The 24,173-nt window shown below is 37.3% G+C and overlaps 2 protein-coding genes across 4 annotated transcripts in view; one reads left to right on the top strand and one right to left on the bottom strand.

Annotated features, from left to right (window-relative positions):
- Positions 1-20,426, top strand: part of FRYL (FRY-like) — a 147,240-nt gene extending 126,814 nt beyond the window's left edge. For all 3 annotated transcript variants that reach the window (XM_010574500.1, XM_010574501.1, XM_010574499.1), the window contains 7 exons: positions 1,919-2,126; positions 4,131-4,280; positions 7,242-7,340; positions 12,009-12,077; positions 16,394-16,504; positions 17,893-18,089; positions 18,462-20,426. In XM_010574500.1, coding sequence (XP_010572802.1) covers positions 1,919-2,126; positions 4,131-4,280; positions 7,242-7,340; positions 12,009-12,077; positions 16,394-16,504; positions 17,893-18,089; positions 18,462-18,720 — 1,093 coding nt within the window. In that variant the 3' untranslated portion in view covers positions 18,721-20,426. The remainder of the gene's footprint in view (positions 1-1,918; positions 2,127-4,130; positions 4,281-7,241; positions 7,341-12,008; positions 12,078-16,393; positions 16,505-17,892; positions 18,090-18,461) is intronic.
- A 3,444-nt stretch (positions 20,427-23,870) lies between these two features.
- Positions 23,871-24,173, bottom strand: part of ZAR1 (zygote arrest 1) — a 1,495-nt gene continuing 1,192 nt past the window's right edge. The window contains exons 2-3 of the mRNA XM_010574560.1: positions 24,089-24,163; positions 23,871-24,014 (exon numbers count right to left, since the gene is read on the bottom strand). Coding sequence (XP_010572862.1) covers positions 23,871-24,014; positions 24,089-24,163 — 219 coding nt within the window. The remainder of the gene's footprint in view (positions 24,015-24,088; positions 24,164-24,173) is intronic.

Raw genomic sequence — 24,173 nt, 5'->3', positions numbered from 1 at the left:
GCTCTGAATTATGGCAGAACCTATTTTGGACCCAAAGACAGGAAAAGACAAGGAAAAAAAAAGTTTTGTTTTGGTTTGTTTTTTCTTAATCAAACCTCCTGTAGGAGTCAGACCCATTTGTCTTTGCCCAAGGTTTAGTTTCAGTGTTAAGGTTAATCAGTCTCTTGTATATTTCTAAGATACTTAAAAGTGAAATAACATTTTTCTATTTTTTAACATGGAGAGCAAAAATAACTATTGAGAGGAAGAGTTAATAGTTAGTCCTAGCTGGTTGAGTCATATTTAAAGGGAAACCCTAAGTGCCTTGAAGGTAACAGTCTAAGGAGGAGGGAAAACAAACAACCCCAAACAAACAAATAATAATAATTTTAAAAAAACCAAACAAACCAAAAAACCCAAACCAACAAACAACCCCAAACATAATAATAATCATCATCATCATCATCATCCAACAAACAAAAACCACCAAACCAAAACAAACAAAAAAATTCCAAATTGTTCATAGGCTCGTTCATACTTAAAATTGGTTCAGAAGTTTAGATTGAATAATATATAGACTTAGTGTATATAGGAACATAGACTTAGTGTATATTCTGTCAGAGAGATCATTTAAGGAGCCTTTTACAGAAAAGGACACAACAGGAGCTGTAAAAGACCAAGTTGCTTTAGAAGGTTCTACTGGGACAGAGACAGAGAAATTGCATCTTGTAATCTCATATGCAACCTACTGCAATATGCCTTGCAAGAATTAAAGGCTGGTACCAGGTAGTAGCAGTTTATTTCCGTATACGGAACTGAAAAATCTCTTGAGGTTTTACTTTATTTACACTAAGCAAACAAACGAAAAACCCCATAGCTCTAGTTTGAAGAGCGACAGAGGTAATTATTTATAGGGTTGATAGACTAGTTAGAAAATACCTGAAAATCTTTTTGAAGCATTGCTTACAGGTATTATTCAAAAGGATTGCATCTTAGCTTTTGAGCTTTGTGCTACTAAAATGAACATACCTAAAAACAGCACCCACAGGTCTTAAGACATGTTTAAGTCTTGTTTAAGACATACTTGGCACTGCTGTGAATGAGGTGGTTGTTACAGAGAAAAACGCTATGTGTTTAAAAAAATTATTTTAATAAACTATCTATACTTGGGGTCCTCCCACATATATTTTTGCTGCGTAAGTACAATTATACAAAAAGAATGTCAAAATGTACCGTTCCTTGTAATACAGAAAATTTTAACAATTAAATTAATGATTTTAAGTAGTAGCATTGATTAATTCATAGTTTGATATTTTTATTGGATGTTTGGTGCCTAATGGAAAGTATGACTGCAGAATGCTCTTTGAACAAAGCCCCATTAAATCGATTGCCCATAAAAATGAAAGTGTTCCAATCTATCTCCATTCACTTACGATGTTAACTTAAGACAGTTATAAAACAGTATTACACTGCTAAATGAGGTCTTGTGTTTCTCTTAAGGAAGGCTAAAATTTGTTACAGATATTGGTGGACCATATGTTTAGATGAATAAAAATTTGAAGAATTGAATGATAATGATAATTCAGTTATTGGGGGGAAGAAAAAAATACCAGTTTCTGAGTGGTGTATATATACAATGCTGTATATAGCTATATATAAGCTACAGATAGCCCTTTATCTGTAGATATGCAGAGAAGTAACATACTTTAATAAACTTTGGAGGTATTTAAGAATATAAGCAATTTTTTATATCGCAGTAGCAAAAGTTTCTGATTTTTTATTCTTTTCTTGGTTCATAGTTCCCTTAGCTGATTGATTATTTATTTTACAAATCACTATTCTGAACTCCAAATTCTTATTTTTAATTCTTACCAAAATGAAGGGGGGGTTTCCTGAAAAATTTACTGAGGAGTTAATTTCTGTTGTTTGTTATTCATAGCCAAGATGAAGAAGAACAAGATGGTTTCCCAGAAGTACAAACTTCCCCACCTCCTTCACCATTTCTTTCTGCCATATTGGCAGCTTTCCAACCAGTGGCATACGACGATGAAGAGCAAGCCTGGCGCTGCCACGTCAATCAAATGCTGTCAGATACAGATGGATCTTGTGCCGTCTATACATTTCACGTCTTCTCAAGACTGTTTCAGGTCAGTGAATTGCCAGTGCGTGGTTGTTTTTCTGAAATCCTTTCCTCCCGCTTTCAAAACTATTCTTCCCCTCCATAACTGCAAAAGCCACAAGATCATGGTAGCCGGAAGCCTTAGAAAGCAAATCAAATGCAGACAAAAAACCCACGTTGCTATAAGAATGTTATATGGTCATACACTATTTTTCCATGGAATATCTGCTGTATTCATTGTCTAGGAGTGATTCTAATCAGGGAAAAAAAAAAAAAACAGCTTGAAAAAACCATTTCAGTGTTTCTTGTAAGCTCTTAGTATAGGCTGTGTCCCTTTTATTTTCTGAACGTCACTCAGGTTCTGTGCTGATTACAGAATTAATGTCTTCCTCCTGGGTTTTCTGTGGGATTCATTATTATGGGATCACACCATGACAAACACTATGAATTTATCTTGCATCTGTCTTGTGAGAAAAGTTTTTTTTCTGCAGAGAAGTAACTGAAACACCAGGAGATCCACCAAAGCTGGAAGTTTTAAATGCCTCTCTTTAACTATATTTACCTCATAGATCTGGTATCCAACACAAAATGCTTATGGCTTAATTTTTCTGGCTCCCTCCTCCCTGTATGTAGGGGGTGGGTTTTTCACATTCTCAAAGTGGTACCATTTAGACATACATTATTCTTTGCAACTTCTTATGGGATAGGAGAAGCGCAATTAATCCATTTTATTTACAGGCAACACACCAAGTGAGCTAAGAGCAGATTCAGTACTACAAACCAAGACCTTATGACTCCAACCCTTTCTTCTGTCTCCAATATTCATTTTGCTTGCTGTTTGGTATATCAATAAATTTCTCAGTGAAAGGCTCACTCTGTTTTACCATGCTAGCATGCATTTTATCCCATATATATGGGCAGGTTTAGGGTTAGTACCATGAAGTAACTTACATGTGAAGAATTCATACTCTACCTTATCCACTGAATAACAAGTCTGTGCATCTGTACCCATTTTCCATTTTTAGTTGAACTAAGTATTTTGCCACAGCACTGTGACATTCCTGTTACTGGTTTTAGATTTTTGTCTTTTGGCTTCATCTAGACAACAGGGCTTTAGTTTCCCTGTATTACACCAAAGTTCAGGTGCAGTTGCTTTTCACACATTCATTCATTTCCTGAAAGTGGTAAAATGGGAGTTCATATTCTCTTGTGTGCATTAAAGAGCTAGAAAGAAAGGTAGAACTTTCTGTGGCTTGACAGGATAGCCCTCAGTCAGCTGGAAAGGTGGATACTCTAGGAAAAGGGGCAATAGCAATCCAGGGCTCGAGTCTGGGCAAAGCAGCATTCCTGAGGAGTTGTTACTGGGTACAGAGGAGGGTTAAAATGATGAAATGAGACCCTGGAGGCCTCGTTTGACTGGACCTTTCCATTTTGCCTTCAGGCTCCTACACTGTGTTTAACTTTGCAGCTGTAAATATTATCTTTGTGTAGTTTTACTCTACAGGTAACTTTCTAGGATTTATGAAATAATATATTGCAAAGCGCAGCGTTGTATTAGGCCAAGCTGACAGTCTACATAACTGAACACGATATACATAGGACTGATTTTTGAAGAAGGTAGAAACCCTGCAGGTGGCAGTTTTGAACACAGATAGTGCTATACAGGTCGTATTCTGAATCATAAAACTCTGTGTATAATTTTCTGCAACACAAACACTTGAAAATGAATTGAACTACTGTCTATACTGCATAAAGACAAATAGTCATCCAGCTATACTGATGCTAAAGACCTAGATGTGAAAGGAGTAATTGTCTTTACATATACAGGCTGGTATTATTAATTGATTGATTGCATTTTCTGGAGCTAGTTTTACATAAATAATCAGAGCAAATTATGTATTAGTTTGTAATTTAATTAGAAAAATACATGCTGTCATGTTGCAAATTTGCCCTGAAATTCTTAATCTAAAAAGCCAGAGGAGGGGTAGTAAAATACAATGTAAAATAAATGTTTTTCTGATTTGATTTCTAGACCATTCAGAGAAAGTTTGTATCGATAACAAATGATTCAGTCAGCTTTCTTGGTGAAAGTCTACAGCGCATTGGAACAAAATTTAGGAGTTCTCTGGAAGTGATGATGATGTGTTCAGAATGTCCGACAGTCTTTGTGGATGCGGAAACGGTAAAAATCTCATAAGCTTACACGTTGAAATACCTGTCTGCTTAAACATTTTTATGTAACATACAAAATGATGTTTTAATATTTGGAAAATAGCAATGCTTGGGAAGATTTTTCAAAGGTTTGAATGAAACGTGTTAATTATATTTTTGCCTTTTAAAAGGTTGCTGTCTAACATCACTAACTGAAACATTCAGATGTAAAAAAAAAAAAGGATGCTTTTTATAATTTAAATCAGAAAGGAATTAAAATATTAGGTGGCCACTATATATCATAAACATTTGAAAACACAAGTGAGAAGTGCATTTTCTCCAAAAATAACCTCCAGCTGTAACAAGGAACAATGAGGGAACTTACTGATACTAGATACCACTTAAATTCCCTTGCTATTCTTTACCTTCCCTGCTTGTTCATATTTATTCTATATTCTTTGCACAGAGGAAAAAAAGGAAGACTACTTATCTAGCAGCAACTTTGCCTTTTTAAACTGTATTGTTTATGAATGTATTCAATGATGCATGAGGAAAAATATTCTAGCTACAAATATGTAGTGAAGGCTTTAGATTGTTTGCTGTTATGCAAGTTGAAATCTTGGGTTATAGTAAATATTCCTGTGAGAAGTTAGCTCAGTGTTCAGCAGCAGTCAAAAAAAGCTATCCTAGGTTAATTAAGAAGAGAGACAGCAAAACAAAACATCACTGAGCTAATGTACATATGCCCGATATACCTACATCCTGAATTTTGAGGACAGTTCTGGTCCCCTGCTCTCAAAGAAAATACAGTGAACTGGGAAAGGTTCCAAGAAGGATCACAAGGATTATGAAATAGGTGGTATGGCTTCCATATGAGTATGCAGGCTAGGATTTTTCAGCCCTTTAGGGAGAGAAATCTGTCCATAGGTGTCTTGATTATCATGGAAAAGTGATAGAAATTATTGTATTGTTGTCTTATTTGATGGTAAGGGTGATCAAATTAAGCTAGCAGTGACTTACAAAACATACAGAACCAAAGATAGGTGATCCTTCATGTGATACATAATCAAACTGTGAAACCATGTCCTTTTTTACAGTGTCTGTTCATGTTTTCAAAAAGCAGCTAAAGAGATTCATGAAAGAAATAGCCCTGGATAGGTTTTTGAATATGCAGAACAACAGACAGAGTCTAAGAAAGCACCTGCTTGCCCCGTTTTTCCCTTCCTTAAGCAACTGTTATTAGACATTGTCAGATGGGTTACTGATACAGGTGGATCTTTGGCCTTGACCCAGTATGAGACTCTTCTCCCGATTTGGGTTTTTCCCTTGGTGCTAAGGGGCAATTCTGCTCTTACACTCTCAATTTAGAATATTGGCACCAAAACCAGTATGATATGGATAGTGACTTCCAAGGGAGCCCTGTGTAACGTTTTTTGTTTAAGTTACACCACTTGAAAAGCAGTAGAAATAAACCAAAAGAAGAAATTTGTTTGGGATAAGAAGCCACAGAAGAATTACACTACTATCTAGCTATAACAGCATGTGTGTTTTAAAAAAATAAATAAATAAATAGATATAAATACAAATATAAAAAAGGAACAATGAATATATATGCACACAAGTATACAGACTTGTATGTATGTGTGTGTGCATATGTATGCATATACACACATTAGTGTTGTTACGTTGGCAAATACTGTGTTAGGTAAATCTTTCCTCTCCAAATAATTTAACTGAAATGAACCTACTTGTCTATCAGATTACTTCTCACTAAGAAAGAATGGCTAATCCAAAATAATGTTCACGCACAAATCTTTGGTTTTGTGTTGTCTAGTCGTGCACACAGGATTGGCATTTGGTTCAAATTTGGCATTTGATTCATTCAGAAAGTAGTTTTCAGCAGAAAGATGCCCCCTTACATCAAAGCACGGGTTCATGAGCGATTTGGGAGTGGCCCATGGCCTACTGCTGATGTGAGAAGCCCACTGACTTCTTTGCACTTTGGTGTTATTGCACACATTGAGTGCAGAGTGGCATCGTCCCACAGAGCTGTAACTTGCTGCTTGGTTGATGCATACATAGAGGTTGGGAGTAGCAGTGTTATAATGTGGTGGTGGAATAATAATTTTGATGCACTTGGACAAACATGTAAGCATCATTCCCACCCCTGCCTGAGTAATGTGGGATACTGTGACTCTCTGTGCCACAATTTTGTGATCACAGTCTTGCGCTTGCACTATTCAAGCTGACCAAGAGGTACCAGGTAAAACGGATTGGAGAAAAGTACAGAGCTCTTAATGTGTGCAAGGGATGACCAGTGTGAGGGAGGAAGCATCATGTTAGAGGCATGATTATTACAGAAAGTGACAGGAGAAGGATTAATAAGAAAAACCGATGTGGAAATAAAACTACAGGGAGAAATTATGTGGAGCAAAGCCGAGGTAAAGGAGATTTTGAAACTATGTTGAAAAAGGCAAAGTCATTAATGGTAGAAAATTCTTCAAACACCCAACAGTTGCTGCTTCGATAGTTCCTGGTTCCTACAGACTGAATCCTTTGCTGGTGGTATAGTTTGTGTGTTGAGAAGGGCAAGTAACCCTCACTGGACACTCCTTAGGTTGCTACAGGAACAATCCAGCAGTACCTTTTTTCCTGGTGCAGGCTATTCTATTTACACTAGCTGTGTGTATATCAAATATTATTATTCTTTTTGAAAGATCTAAAAATCCCTTTGAAATTACTCTTTCAGATGTTAACTAGGTACTGCCCTTCTTATTTTGGAATCAAAACTGTTGTTCACTGATTTAACTGATACAGCTACCTGAGTTAGTTTACTAAAGGTGTCACGAATGATCTATACCCAACTAATTCTAATTTGATTGTTTTTCCAAATGTGGACTTGGAATTTCATATTCTGTAATTTAGATACTAGACTACATGGATTATAGTCAGATGTTACATGACTACAGAGGTGATTGCTTTTATCTTGCAGCTAATGTCTTGTGGCCTGCTAGAAACATTGAAGTTCAGTGTTCTAGAGCTCCAAGAACACTTGGATACCTATAATGTCAAAAGAGAGGCAGCAGAACAGGTGAGTCTCTCATTTCAAACCAAAAAATATTAGAACCTACTCATCAAGGAAATGTTGCAGGTCTTTATCTCTCAACATGGGTCACTAAAAGTAAACTGTGGGAAAAAATTCTGAAACAAAATCCTGTTTCCTTTTCTTTCCACTATTCTATGTGTATAATCTGAACCTGAGGTTTTTCTTATGTTTAATTCATTTTTGTTGCACGTTATTTCTGAAATTGATTTTGAAAATATAACATTGCAAAAATGGACTAGCATTGGGAAAAGTGCATTCCTAATTTAAAAATCCTCTTTTAAAATTTATTCAAATATTTTTAACACTAATATTAATAAATCATGGTAATTTTTTTCTTTATAAACATTCTGGCTTATTTTATTAGACTAGAAGTGTGGGTTTCAACTCCAGATTTAAGACATTTACAGATAACTATCTGTATGTGAATTAAGTACCTTAACACCCATAGTATTCAAGGATCAAGTCAATACAATAAAAGAAATCAAGCAAGCAATCCATTTTATCCTAATATAGATACTGACTTGTTGCTCAGCTGACTAGGTCTTTAGACTTCTTTTTGTTGACTGGATCTCTGCTGACTGTAATGGCGGCTTAAACAGCTGTGTCGTACATAGACTTAAGTTTAGGTGTCTCATCCTGCAACTGGATCCCATTGAGGCTGACATTTATGTCAGTTATTTAGAATAATACCATTTAGTTTTCAAGGTATATGTTAGTGGTTATATCCATTTTGCCAAGAAACACAAAGTTTAAAAGTTGAAAACTTCTGTAGCAAGGGTCTGTATATTTGTTTTTGTGATCCTTTCTGTGAAGTTCAGGAAGGAAGACGCTAAGTTCAAAAAACTGAAACAGATAAGATTTCTATTTCAAGAGCCAAAAGAAAACATGGATCTACAATCAGTTTTGCAGGTGCAGGGAGAGAGAGAATATATGGGGCTTTTGTTGGAGAGAGAAAATGATTCCTAGGAAAATTAAGCATGCATTTGAAGGAATTTTTTACTGATCTCAGCAGCCTGTGAGGCCATGACAATGGCCCTATAGGGAAGTTTGAGTGATGCAAAACAGAACCAGAATTCAAGCCATGACATCTTGGCAGAGCTGTATTTTGCAGCACAAGTGGCTCCATGTTTCTTGATCATGCTGAGTTTATTAGGAAATGATGGCCTCTGCCTTGCAAAGATTGCTGACAGCTCTTCTGTTGAATAGAATAGACATCCACTTTTTTGTGGAAAGGATCTCAAAAGAAGCACAGTTTCCTCAAAACCAATGCTGAAGTATGCCACGCAGCACTGTTAATGTAGATAAACTGTTTCAAGGATCCAAGCCAGCATTTCTGCTAGAGAGTTGCTGTGGTTTTTGTCTTGCTCTGTGGTAACAAGAATTTATTTGTAAACTAACTCATGAGGTCTAATATAATGAGCTACATTTTGCCATTTAGGTTTAATCAGAAACAAAGTGCTCATCTAATGACTAAGATTACCTTGCTCGATGTAATATTTAATGGCTGACAACCTCCAATGCATAATGCTGTCATCACTGCTATGAGAAAATAATGTATTTTATTCCTCATTTTAGAGAGCAACACGGAGGCACAGAGAGGTGAACTGATTTGCCCCAGGGTCAGACAGGAAGATTTGAGGCAGAGTAGAGAGGAACTTGTGGGTGGGGGTGCGTGGAGGGATGTGTGTGTCATAGCAATGATAAATGGTGTTTTTTGGTTGATTTGTCAGAGTTAAAATTCAGTCCCTTTCAGATGGCGATGAATTCACTTAATGTATCTTTAGCTAATTTTACACTGCCACGCATCATATCAACATAAATCCATGCTGGATATTAAGAGCTTGTTTGTATTTTACTTGATAGAGGAATATGGGTATCAGTTTGATAGCCTCTGTCATTATATCATAGTGAAAGAGTGTTGTTCTTCTGTAGTGCAGCTGTCAAAAGGGCGCCCGGTAACATGTTTCTGTGATCAGCCTGTCTTCTGCCACAGGATTTGTGAGTGACTGGAAGAGGAAAAAGGCTTACAGGATGAAAAGAATTGTTCTGAAATAACTGACAGCATTTTGCCAGGGGGTTATTTTTATTTAATTATTTATAAATAGAAAGAAACAGTACTGAGAAGGAAGCAATTTTTAGCTTTGATCAATCATTTCTTAGTCTTGATAGCATGTCATTTAGCTAATTTAGTGCATTATTTAAGTATTTATTTAGCATGTTAATTTAGAAGTAGTGACTAATTATCTCAGATAAGTTATTTTTCTAAAACTTTTTTTAAAAGCATTTCTTTAGCTGTTGGTCCTCAGGTTTTTTTGGTATTGGTGTAGTATATAGCATATGTAGACTAAGAATCTTCCAAAGCTACTTCTCAGATCTGTTTTATCAGTTTTCTTACTCTGTCCTATTAAACAGAGTATAGGGAATGATTGAAGGAGACTTCCTCAAGTCATATCTGAATTTCTGTTACTGCAGGCAATTGTGCTATGTATCTTGTTCAATCTGAAAGTATTAAGGCAAAACACATAAGCTTATTGCAGATCCTTGCTTTTTTCATAGAAACATGGAGAAAAATGATCAAACTAAGCTGGTTAGGCTATTGTATAATAAATAAGTATAAATTAATAGATATTTAAATAAATATAATTTGCATGTTAATCTGGTATCCTCTAGAATCAACCACTGGAAAATTCTGTACATTAACTTCTTTAATGAAAAATTGTTGTTTTAAGTTTACCCTAATAGATTATGTTTGTCACTATCACTGCTGTGTGTTGTACTGGCATTCACATGAATCAAATGTAAGAAGAGGCTTGGGCTGCACTTGCTTGAAACTCTTACCTATGCACTGAGATAAGAGAGAGAAAGGTACCTATAGTATAGGTGGTGGTTTGGGATGTCTGTTTGGGGATTAATCTGGCAAACCAACCTGTGCTATGACCAAGACAAACCGCAGACTTCCCTATATTACGCTTTCAGTAATGCTTTTCACCCTGTATCTTTGTAGGAGATATATGGGGAAAACATAAATTGATGTAAAGCAAACATGAAGATCATTTTGTCACACAATCTACCGCTGTTCCCAAAGAGAAAATTTAGGTCCTTCTACCATACTGAACATATATTCTGTAAAAATTTTTAGCAAATTGATTTTGTCACCTTTTTGGAGCTACTGTTCTATTTCCTTGCAAGGAAACTGCTTTGACTTCATTATGTGTATTAGGGACAAAGATACTGAATCAGATAAATGTAATGGAAAATATAAGGTTATATGTATATCATAACATTCTAGACACACCCTTTATTCAGACTGGTTTTAAGATTTTAAAAAGATCTTAAAAGGGTAGTGTGTGAAAATAAACACTAGCTTCCCAATTGCTGATGCTGTTTGTTTCAGTGCAAACCTATTCCATTGTTACCGATGGAGGCTGTCAGATAAAAAGAAAAATGAGATTTGCTGTGTATGTTGGTATCCATGTCACTAATTGAAACTGACACCGCGGTGTTTAGAGAATTCCATTTCTCCTCTTGATAAGCACACAGGCCTAGTTAATTCACTAAGTAACCTTTATTAAATTGAGCAGATGGGAAATCACATTTTTCTTTTTCTTGCATCAGACAAAGGTTAGAAAAAGGTCACTAAGATTTCCTGTGAGACTCAAGATATCAAGCACACAGTATGCTGAATTATTCTTCTTTGGATGTATAGAGCCTGTTCTTCATTTCAGAAGATAATCTGCACTTTATCTCAACTTGATGCATTCCCATTTCAGTAATACCTGAATTACCTCATGCTTGCAGTTGTTTGCACTGTACAGAAAAATATGCTGGGTGGTGTCGATGAGATGATGAGGTCGTATTGTCCAATAACATATTTGATTCTGCAAATGCTTTATATTAACACTTTTAAATTTGCGTGGTTCATTAAAGCTAGAAGAAATTACCTACTGAAATGAATAAACTTGTTGTCTGCTATAGGAACTGGGGTTAAATACAGCCCTATATTCATGAAAGAGAGTAGAATCTGCATGTGCATTGTATAATGTGAGAATACTTCCTCTCCCTGGCTTGTATGAACTGGAGGTGATACTGAACTCCTATTGAAGAATTTTTTTTTTCCACCTAGTAAACCTGCACTAGCATCTAGTTACACAGGAGAGCTCTATTTCCTTCTGTTTCTAAAGTAGTCCCAAGAAATGTAACAGGCTTACTCTTACTCTGTAATTTGAATCAGTGCTCTATTTTAAATGCTGAGAAATCATGTTGGTGTAAACCTTGTGCAGTTAAGTAAAGAGAAAATACGATCTCATTTAATGAAAGAGATTTTTCTGCTTCCACCCTCCCACACGTTTCACTGTAACAGTACCCAAATTCAATCACAGATTAGTATTTATGCTAAGTGTACTATCCCCATCAGGGGTAATGAAGGCTACAGGAAATTTACAATGGAAGGGGCACAATAGAACTACAAAGTGATGTATCAGAGTGGAAATCGTTAGTGGAAACAACAGTGGTAAACAACTGATTTCGTATCACAATTTCTTACGTAATCTGAGAATGTGCAAGACTTGATGAAGTGTCTTATGCAGTTTTAGCACAGTCTTCAGCTTGCTCTGTTTCAGAAGATGTTTAATCTTGTTTTTATTTATTTTGCAGTGGCTAGAAGACTGCAAAAGAACATTTGGTACTGACGATGGTATTCATGGCACTAACACAGATGCCCAGGTAGGTGTATGTCATTTGAGGGTCTCTGGATATGAGATTAAAAAACATCTATTGCATAAAAATTCCAATATTTGCAGAGAGATTAAAAATGTATGAAAAGCTTTTCATTTCAGTTATCATCCTATCTTTTGGAAGCTTGGATTCTCATGAAGTAGTGGTCTAATAAAAAGGGCTGGTTTTAATAAAAGTTGGCAACCTGTCTTGGGTTCTAGACTTAATAACACTGAGTAGATAAGCAGACTAGATACCATCTGTGTACGAGCAAGTCTGCTTTTCTGCAGCTGTTTCTAGAAGAAAAAAGATTAGCATTCTGCTTATATGCTTAGATAAACTGTCTAGCCAAAAACCTCTACTGAATTTAATGTAATTAGTACTATATAAATACATAGAACCTTTCTGGAGCCGGTATTTGGGCGGGAGGGAACAGGGAGTAAAGTAGCAGTATGGCAAAAACCTCATTAAAGACTTCTGTCAAAATATCATCTAACAACAATAGGTGACATAACCTATTAATATTAGTTCAATATTTTGTATGTATTTGCATGGCAGTCATCCATGTTTAATATTACTCATTGCTATAGTAAGTGGTAGCTTTTCCCAAAGCGGACTTTTTTTTTTATAAACAATAGCTGCATAATGACCCTGTAGATAAAAAAGTAAATCCAAAAACTATCATTAGTCGGTACAAGGAATCTGCCATCTAGAGTCCTGTAATAGGAACAGCGAAAGATGTAAGAAAGCAGAATTGCAGGTAGCAGATGAACTTACCTTTTCACAATCACAATTTGACAAAAATCCCAAATCCAAGCTGAAAAAGGAGGAATTTTATTCCTTTTATTCAACTGAACTCTATTCATTGATGCACTTGGTCATGTTTCTGCTGCTGAAAATGTAGTGTTCAGCAACAGAAATGTCTACTGTGTGCATGGACTATTCTTTTACACAGTTTTCATTTGCTCTCATATATATGTTTTTTTTCTTTAATTCTATCACAAAATGCACCTGAATTTTTGGAGTAGTGCAACGTGTGAGAATATACTGTTGATTTTTATACTGCATCAAAGCTGCACATTTTAAAAAAAATTTTCATGCGGATAAGCATAGGTAATACAGCAAAATAATTTGCTACCATTTGCAAGGATTTTTGCTTTGCCTATGAACACAAAGTTTAGCGCATTTTACACTTGGTTTACATCTTCATATACTGACTGGTACGTGTTTAGAAATATATAACAACATTTACTATTACAATACAGTAGATGTTCTATATACCGATAAAGAAGCAGCATTTATGTGTTTCAGTCCATATTTAGAATGCTGTTTATATACACCAAGAAACTGTTCTAACATTTAACTGTTAGAACATAACTGTTCTTACCATGAAGGTAAATGTTACTGTTCCCACTGTATAGCTAAGGAAACTAAGAAATGGAGGAAAAGCCACATGCAGGCTTTCATTTAGCTCGTACGGAGAAAATCCAGGATTCCAAGTGAGGCAGTTTTGTCTGTTCTTCCCTGTTTCTGCAGGGTTTGAAGATAGCCTCTGAAAAGGAGTTACGTGACCATTCACATTGATTGTTTGTCGGGACCTGTTCTGATTTTGGTTTTCGATCCTAGCCTGCAAGGCATGCTGGCAATTTTTTCTTTATGTGCTCCTTGCACTTGCAGGTTCAGTTAAAATCATTTTAATATATAGTATCCATTGAGAAGGCAGAGTCCTGTTATCCTGCTTCATAAATATACACAATTTACAGAAGTTCTAAATTTATTCACAGAAGCTGACAGTGACTTGAGGGAGATTAAGAAGTTACCAGGTGCAAGATCATTGTTTTAAAAGTCCTTGTAAATGGGGCATGAGGCTGATAAGCCTATCCAGTCAACCAATTAAGGCTAAAAATATGTAAGTGTTGTCTTGCTCAGGAAAACAGAGCTGCTTCATTCAACAGATATTTTTCATTCACTAACACAAATAAGATTTTCTTACTAATTTTTAGCACTGTGGTCAATACAGCTAAGGAATAGTGAGATGAATTCTGTTCTGGCTCATGCATTGCCAGCAGACTTGCAAGTAAATCTAATTATTGGATTTTTGCTATTAGTACTTACATGAAAGCCTGAAAGAATGCATCTGGGCTCTGGCTAGACTGTTTGTATAGAACTGGCAGGTAGAAAAATCAGATTATTTCTCAAGTGAGCAAGTTATGTGAAAGACACTGAAGCGCAGTACAAAGCTGTTTTTAAAGGAAAACCTCTCTTGAATTTTTAGAATAGCTATCAAGGTGTGATTTTGGGGAGAGGGATTATTTATGGCTTACGGTAGTAATGAGACTTGGCTTAAAGAACACTGGAACTTAATTACTGAAAATATTAAATAATCGACACTGCCATTCCTCAAAATCTGATTCTCTGTGCTTCATTAAAGTGAGTCATAGAATTCTTGTTGACTTTGGCAGTTCAAGATCTTATCTCTTCGCAGTGTTCTGTGCATCAGTAGTTTTTGCTTATATAATAATTGTTGCTATGTATATGGTAATACAGGCTACAGAACAAAAACATGCCATGTTTATAGCGTGTTAAACACACCATGTATAACTTACTATACACATTGTGTATAACTATGTGCTTAGTAAAGCTCAGCTGCTTCTGCCTGTTGGAATCAGGCATCGGTTACATCTTCATGTTTACTATGACCACTGTGCTTGCTTAAATGCTGTCAATATGCTTAGTGCCGTACAAAGCACGGAAGTGAAGTTCCTGTCCCTAGGCTCAAAAATGTATTTTCTGCTGATTTCTCTCCCTGTCCCTCTTTCCCAAAAGTTTTTCTGAAATAGCTTGTAAAAACCAAGTGCAGTTAAATTACAGAAATCTCACAGTGAGGTGTCGAGAATCGAGTTTAGCAAAACCAAGAATTTTCTAAATGGATTCAAAATCTAAATTAACATTAAATCTCCAATTTTTAAAGGCATTATTTTTGTTTAAACTATAGTGGTACAGAATAGTAAGGAGCATTGTACAGATGTTCATACCTAAGTGTCTTCATTCTGATTTCCTTAAATTTGCATACCTTTAAAACTACACCATGTATAAAGACCAGAGAGGGTTGTAAGTGAAGTATGTTACTCATGTTGTGGGACAACAATGCTATCTATCATTAGTTATAGCAGCAAGTAATTTCACTTCAAATTCAGCCTGTTAATTTTTTCCATTCAGGGTGTATTTGGAGCATGTTACTTGTATTTCTTCCTTCATTTTACCTGGGACATCTTTTACCCTAATTAAAATTATTTCCTACACTAATTCTTGATCTTTTTTTCTTTCTTTGTATTTTTGTGACCTGCTCATCTTCTTGCTTAGCAAATGGAAATTCTAGCAGTAAGTGACGGTTCTTGATTTATCAAATACTTAACCATGCCAGTCACCAAACTGGTCTCCATCTGTCTCGTTCATTTGTGACATAGTGATGTCTTGTCATAGAATATTACAAAAATGCTGTGTGCTTCAATTTTGCATCATCTAACCCATTGAACTGTTGGTCCTTTGTAGATAATAGGATCCTGTAGTTAGTAGAACATTATAGAGGATTATTCCATTAGCACTAGCTTTTATGTCTGTATGTGAAGCAGTATTAACACTGTCAGCACTTGGACTAGTGTTTTAGATGCATAAAAATGGAAGCAAGACAGTGCGTAAGTTAATGCTGCTGTTTCATTTCATTAAGAATATATCACGTGGTATTTTCAAAAATAGAATCAGAGCTACCTTTTATAAAGGAAACATTATTCTTGCCTCCAAGAATGCAATTATTCTCCTCTTACTCCATCAGGCAGTTGTAAGCTAAGGGCCAGGTTATATGCTGTGCTTACATATTTATGTTAATGGTTATGAAAGATTCCATACTTACAGACCACAACTGCTTCTTTTGAATATTAGATCTTGAATTTAAAACAGTAAATAGCAACAATAAAAGTAAGTGATCTATGAAACTCTGTCTTGGAACATGACATTTCAAAATGCCTTTTGAATCACTTCACATCCCACCCCAACCCCCTTCTTGGAAATGTAACTTCCGATTAAAAAGTAAACTTTAAACCTATGTGAGAGAGGGTACCTGTAAATCTAGAACTGAATGAAGCTTTCATTTGCTTTTCATTAGCTTCCTGCTACATTAGCTTCTAAATCTTTTTGGCATTTTCTTTAGTAACCAAGTAACTAATTTTGCACATTCTATACTGAAGAAGTTGTCATTTATCATCTCTTGTATTGGATAGTAGTTGCTTTGCACTTCCTGAATATAATAATGTTGTTTACATTTGTAGGAGCTGGAGTTGTGTCGGAGGCTATACAAGTTGCATTTCCAGTTGCTGCTTCTGTTCCAAGCCTATTGCAAACTCATCAGCCAAGTAAAAACAATCAAAAAAGAAGCAGAGGTAATGAAAACAATGCTATTTAGCTACTAATTGTTGACATTTTAAAGCCAAACCATTTAAAATACATTTTGATAACATTTCCATCAGCAGTACATCTTTTTAGAAACTGAAGGAGGGTACCAGCTGTTTTAGAGCCAATTAATAAAAGATTTAAGTAGAGCTTACAAGAATTTTCTGAGATGTTCAATTATCTGTGTTGATTTTTGTACAGCTTGAAAGCTCTTAAATAGACAGGAATGCAGGGAGTCCAGTGATAAGGATTTAAAATATTTCAGTAGCGCTCCTGGTGTATTCTAATCAAGCTACAATCAAGGAACATCAACTCCAATCAACAGAGTTCTGTGATGAAGCCCCTTTCCATCACCCCAGTGTTTCCTGTTGCGAACACCATCACTTGCTACCAGCTGATTTATATAACTGTGTCACTTCAGCTGCCGTGCAATTACTCTGCAACCTTAGTCCCCATCCTAAGTTAGCAGTTAGCAATGTGTTCTAGACATCTTATGCCTGATTTTTAGTTGTACTAACTTTAGAAGTAAAATGTCTCCTTCAGCTGTGCACGTGGTACATATGTGATGTTAATTGAGTTAATCTGAATGCATTATGCTACTAATAATGTCTTCTGAAAGTTCTCCACTGGGTCAGAAATGCAATAAATAGAGGTAGCAGGAAAAAAAATAGGGCTGGTCTTGCTGGATGTAGTAGGGAGGAAAAATGAAAAAGAGGAGTGAAAGCCTTTGGGTTTTTAGTAGCTTAGGAAAAAGTGATGCATGTTCCTTGCTTAGATTTCCAGATTTTTGTAGAGGTTGCAAAAAAAGTGAGTTCATTTCTATCTGAAGAATGTTGTGGAAGCTCAGCATCACACCAGTCCTACTTCTTGCCTAAGTTCGTCAGATGTAGAATCATGTTCTGAGCGAAGGCCTTGTCTTTTTCTCATGCATTGGAGCTAAAGCTGAAGATAGTATTGTATACACTGGCTGCACCACAGTTATTCTGCTGGGTTACCAGTCTTCCAGATTTTTTCTTCATATTTAAGTTGTCCTTGTAATAACACAATCACTGCTATACTTTTCCCCAGTGTTTAATACTTCTTGTCAGTTTAATTGTTATTAAGTGATGTGAGGAGAAATGTATTTTTTTAAACAAATTTTAAAAGAACTAAGTAAGGTGGAAACTTAATCAGGGAAAGCCCAAATACCTGACATGCATGCTCGGGCCATTAAATTAACTGCATACTTAAGCAACGGCAGCAAATATTTGGATGTACTTTTTCTGCCTCTCATTTATGATTCCAAAGAGGAGGAAAAATGTAAGTCTGATCTGCTGAAAGTTAATTTGGCTGAAAATACATTTAAACTAGAAAAGGGTAACTCTCATATTTGTTTTAGGTCATAAACATGTCTGAAGAACTTGCTCTTTTGGAGAGCTGTCTGAAAGAGGCTGAGGCTGCGTCCGATAGCGGCATCGAAGAAATTGAAATTGCAGAGGCTTCCCAAGCTAGCACAGAAACAGCTATTCACTCTCTCATTGAAACCCTGAGAAACAAGGAGTTTGTGTCAGCTGTAGCACAGGTCAAGGCTTTCAGGTAAGTGCTTAAGGATTGCTTTTAGACTCAAGTTTGCTAATGGGCCTTTTTAATTTAAAGATAGGGATAGGCACTATTCCAGGGTTTTTTCAGCTCTTGCTAGATGTCCTTTTTGAAAAGGACGAGAACTGTTGCTTCATTACAGCTTGTTCATACACATCTTGCAATTTAAAAAGAAGCAATTCTAGTAGTACTTATTCTTTAGAATTTATCTCTTAGAAAATGATACTGTTAACTGTTGGGACTCTATGGAAGAATTTCTTGTGTTTTCCTATGTCTTCCGTTCAAATGTCTGTTTAAAGAACAAGAATACTTAAACATTTAAACTTTTTTTTTTTTTTTAACGTTTAAATCCAAATTGTGTGTTTACAGATCTATTTGGCCCCACGACATCTTTGGCAGTTCTGAAGATGACCCAGTTCAAACATTGCTGCACATATATTTCCGTCATCAGACACTTGGTCAAACTGGTAGCTTTGCAGTAGTAGGCTCCAACCAAGATATGTCTGAGGCCAGCTCAAAGCTGATGGAACTTAATCTAGAAATTCGAGAGTCTCTACGCATGGTGCAATCCTATCAGCTTCTAGGGAAAATCAGACCAGGAATAAATCTTGTGAGCACTGGATTCTGAACAGCTGTCGTTTAGAAAAGAACTGATGATGAAGATGCTTCAGACTATTATTGAGCACCTTTCATAAAAAAAGCCAACCTCCAGCAATCCTGACAACCAACACAGTTTCATCGCAGCAAGAAATTGTTTCACCCCAAGTATAAGTCTGAAAATTGAAGTGAACATCTTACTTGACTGCTCTTTCTACACAGTAGCTGTGTGGCAGTAGTATTTTTTTATTAAATTTATGTATAAAAACTACATGAAAGGAAAAGGGCTTAAATGTAATGCATAGACGTGCATTATCTTCTGTTGTAACAGAACTATAAATGGTGTTTGCAGCAACAGCCTCTAAAGGTTGAATCAATATTGCAGGTGGGATGAGGCTAAAATCAAGGCTGGTTCATTTTGGCTGAAGACCTGCAAGGCTTCCTGGCTTTCCAGCAGTGGTAGATATAATCATCAACTAATACCCAATGACACACTTTGCAAAGTCATGAAGAATGTGCAGTCAAACATGAGTAGAATGACTTATGACTGCAAAAACCATTGACTTCTCAATGTTTTATTTGCTTTTGTTGTCTGTAACAAGGAAATGATGTGTGTGAGTTAGAATGTATGGCTATGTGACAGAGGTTTTTTGAAGGTATGGATGATTGTTAAATAAGGTCTCAGAGCATGCTTAAAAGAGCTGCAAGATTATTTTTGAAGAAATTTTATTTTATTAGATCTAATCCTCATAGTGTGTAAATGTTAGGACATTTAATAATATTTTAAACTGGGATTTCCCAGTGTTTCTAAAAGAAATAATATATCTGTTAACTTTATTGGAATGCTGCTCAGTTCTCTGATCAGTGCTTATGTTACAAATATTGATAACAACTAACCAAAAAGTAGCTGCCTGCAGAGACTTTAAAATGTATATTAAAGATATATGCTGCCCATCAGCAATTCTCATTAGAAGTTAACTTATTTTATTCTGTATATATTCTAGAAACTGTATAGTGCAAAACCAGTATTTTTCTTGTAAATTTGTGCAATGCACTGTTAAGACAGTAGGTGTATAAAGCTATGAGGGGAAGGGGGGGTTCTCCCTATCAGTAGTCATATACATTACTTGCAGTCTGAGTAGTCTGCAGGGTTCAAAGAGTTTGAATGCATGTATATGCATCTTCATGACTCGACTCAAGCCTAAGGAATTGGGACTATATAGGGAAAAAAAAAAAAAAGACTGACTACCAAAACATGCAAACAGGCAATATACTCATAGTTCAGTGTCAAAGTCTGTAGCATAAAACAAACTGGATTCTGTTGAAACCAATAGCATTTTGTAAAAAAAAATTAAAGAAAAAAGAAAAAAAAAAAGAAAAAAAACAGAGAAAAAAGAATGTAGTCCCATGATTCCTGTGATTTGAAAGGAACACCCAGTATTTTTATATATATCTCTTACCCACTGTGATTTTTTTTTTAATGGGCTCTAATTCCAGAGTTTAGAATGTAGAATTGAAATTCTTAGCTCTGCCTTTTTGGGGGAATTGGACCCCACTAGAAACGTAATTATGCTGAAATGCATTAATTGAAGGCACTGTGCACGCTGTTGGACTGCTGACAGTAGTTATGTTAACCTAACAAGCTCTGTAACTGGTCAAGGCACATCCATAATCACTGTATTTTTTTCCCTGTCCCTGATAAAATTGAATTATTTTGATGGTTTTTGTGGTACTGTAGATGGTGTTCTTATTTAATAAGTATTTACAGGGGGAAAGTAGTTTTATTTAGTGGTGCATTACACTCTTATTTACATCATCTTTTACCAGCTTTTTTTGTAAAAATAAAAGACATTGTATCTGTCATTTTGTGTATTTTTACAAGCTAGAGTTTAGATACTTTAGCTAAACAGACTAAACACTGACAAGAGAGGCCTGGGTGCCCTGAAGTGATGTTTTTTCCTTTTATGTGCTGTCAATGCAACAGCATTTTCCTAGGCATCTTCTGAAGTTGTTAAAGGATTTCTCATGCAACACAAACCTGAATTTATATACATAATTCCTTATGTTATACATGTTCCTCCATTTACAGTGACTAGTGGAACTTGCCCTATGGAGCAGACCCATGCTAGTTGACTGTCTTTCTTTGACACTGCTTTAACTTTGTGAAGCTTTTCCAAAATTACTCATTCTCAACTATCACCCTGCGTTACCTGGTGCCAGGTGTGTGCCAAATCTGAAGCTATGGTAAAGCTGCCTAGAAACAAGCAAAACATCAGGCATCTTCTGTAAGATGCAGCAAATACAGCACTGTACGTGTGAGCTAACACGTGCAAAAGAATCTCTTCATGAAAAAGCTGTACAGGGCAAGTTCAAGATATCTCTGAAGAACTGGCAGCACGAAGGCTGTTCCTTTCTGCTTTGCATAATCACATAGGTCATGAGTAGCTTTCCTTCTTTCTGCTGAGTCCAGCAACCAGTGCCCATGATACGCAGCGTATGCTGTCAAGGATGTGACAGAGCAGTAAAGTGGAAAAGGATACAGAACTGTACTTTGGCATCAAGCAGTAAAAGCATTGCTTGTATTTATGTAAGAGGAATGACGTGTAGAGCTCCCTGCAGAACTGAGGCATGCTACAGGATGAAAGAAAGCTTGTTTAATATTGCCGCCCACTGCACTCCACTCCTCCAACCCTCAAAACCTTGCAGTAGCTGATGAAAGCAGGGGTAGCTCTTTGCCACTACCTGCCACTTGGAGCCTTTATCCACTGCTTGTTTGGACCAGTTGCTGCTGAAGCACGCTGTACAGTTCAGATTGGCTAGGCCTGTTCTACATCTTACCAAACAGAAGCAACTGCTGCTTTGACTGTAGTTAGTGGGGATGGCAACTCTTAAGTTGTACTAAATTTAACTTTGGGCTATTACTGATAGTAATTGCATAAGAGTCACCATAGTCACAGCAAGCAGTCCTCAAAGCAATGCTTGCAAGGACATCTGTATAAATAGGAAGCACTCGACTGCTTATATTGCTGTGAGTTGCTATATGACTTCACACTGACATGGCACAGAGCTTACCTTCTCAAACTCATCACCAAGGTGCACAGACTCATCACAGTCTCCCACACCGCAGCCAGCAGGAACAGGCTACAGCTGGCAGTTAGAATGGGGAAGGCAAACAGGAAAACACATTGAAGAACATCCTTAGAAACATGCTGAGAAATAAGGACATCCCAGATCACAGTGGCAACTGCAAGCTGAGGCAGACCATGGGTAGACAGCTGCAGTGGTGGCCTCAGCTGTGTCTCCCCTCAAGCTGGAGACTTGCCACTGCTCATTACTTTACCTACAGGCAAGTACAAGGCACACACATCCACAACAGAAAAAAACTGCCCAGCTGCAGTTGTACTTCTCAAGTCAAACAGGGCAAGGACAGAACTTACTGTGAAAGTCTAAGTAAGTGAGCTGGTAAAGCAAGGGATATTTCCTTTTCCTGTGATATAAGGGAAAATGCTTCAGGTAGAAGCACAAAATAAAGCAGTACCCCATTCTGGGGGTGGTAGGTCTACTTGTTCCCAGAATGCCTCATGCTGCTATAATAATGACTGGAGCAAGAATAAAATAAAATTACTTGGCAATAAATTGGTGCTGAGGCATTAAGCCTTAGTTACTGCAGCAAGCTCAAGGGGCATGTTAAAATAAAGCAGGAATCTACAGCAAGATGAGTTAAGCCTACAGAATTAACACTCACTGCCCCTCTAAATGGACATTTGCTGATAAAGGACAACGTTTGCCTACCCTGCCATATACTAACTCCCATTTAGAGATGCAAGACCACCTGGAACTGACTCAGTTACACAGCATGGGCTCAGACTGGTTCCCCCTTTAGCCTTTAAGGGTGGTCTCAAGTAGGCTGGGTACAGGTGTAGGTTAAGTTTGTTATAGCCAAGAAAAATTAGTCTTTCCAAATACAAACTACCTCAAGAGTTCTGCAAAAGGCTTTGTGCTTTATTATGCTCAACTTCAAAATTAACAGTTTAGCATTCTCAGAAAAGTATGTTTTCCTCTATGTTTACCCAATGCCCTGGCTACTGGATAGCCTAGTGGTGTGTAGGTTTTACTAGCTTGCGAATCTGCTCAGATGGTGATGCTAGAGTCCTGGAGTCAGCTTCTAACTCTTTGCTGAAGCATGGTGTCCCTACGGAGGCCATTACCACTGACAGCACCAACAGGCCTCAGAAAACATCATCCGGAGGTAACCGCACTGGTTCTGCCATTACTACCAAGCACTAGAAGTACAATTCCTAGTTGTGAATCCAACCCCAGAAGGGTGCAGGAGTTTGATCCTTCCCTGCTGGCAGACACCTAAACCATAACTAGATCAAACTCTTCAGGTATAAGCCACTAAGTGCACAGCTCTTGTGCATCACCTGCAGGTACAAGAGGAAGCCAGGCAGATGCAGTTACCATGCTGCGAGCCTTTGAAGTGTCACTTCTCTCGATAACCTTGTGGAAGTAAAAATGGGCAACACGTTTACCAAGAGACCATAACATCAGTGACTCCCTTCCCCAGCAGTTTGTGAGAACTGTCCCTGAAGACACAGCAATCAAAAACTTTCTTTGGCTTTAGTCTACAAAACAAGATGCAGACCAGCTGCACCAGAAGTGACCTAGTTGTAACACAAGATTTCTCAATCATTTTCTAGAGATGAAGAACACGCGCAGGAGACTTCCTACATGTAATAGAAGCGTGCACAGTAGGTGAATAATACTAGGTGTTTTGTTCATGAATGATTTTCTACTACCTACTGTAGATGTCAATTTGATGTTAACTTCAAGCATTTGATTAGTTCAAGGGTAGGGGCAGTGACATCCTTTCCCACCTGAGGTTCTGCAGGGTCCTGAGCCAGCTGCCGCCAAGACCATCGCTGATTTACGAAACATTATTTGTAGGCTCTTCCCGTGTGCAAGCTCCAGAAGCTGCAATATGCACCCTCTGAGCCGGGCACAAACTCACCTGATCAGTTGAGCGTGCTTTGCAATACTTTTATTTGGATGCTTTCCTTGCTACACCTCACCATGTACCTTCAACAATACCACCACCACCAAAAAAAACCAACCCCCAAAAACTGCTTTCCTTGCAGTTTTCTAGAAGAGCCCTAAACCAAACCAAAACCCCCATCCCACTCAGATGATGTATTTGAAACTGAAGGTGCTATCGCAGGAGAGGCGCTTCCCTTTGCACCTCCCACAGAGGTCCTGGCGGTGGGGCCTCTTGGGATCCACGTGGCGCATCTTCACGGGGCAGGTGCACCTCGTCTGCTTGCAGCTCTGGGGGAGAAGGCGGCGGTCGGCGGGGGCGGCCCGGGGCAGGGCGGCCCGGGGCGGGGCAGGGGGTCCCTTACCTGGCAGGTGATGTCCTCCACACGGTACGGGTTGTAGGACTTCTGGCAGGTCCGGCAGAACTGCCGGAAATAGACCTGGAGGGGG

The sequence above is a fragment of the Haliaeetus leucocephalus genome, unplaced genomic scaffold (genome assembly GCF_000737465.1).
Source record: "Haliaeetus leucocephalus isolate CR32 unplaced genomic scaffold, Haliaeetus_leucocephalus-4.0 Scaffold439, whole genome shotgun sequence".
NCBI lineage: Eukaryota > Metazoa > Chordata > Aves > Accipitriformes > Accipitridae > Haliaeetus > Haliaeetus leucocephalus.
Note: the sequence above shows the minus strand (reverse complement) of the source record. Positions and strands in the feature narration are given on the sequence as shown.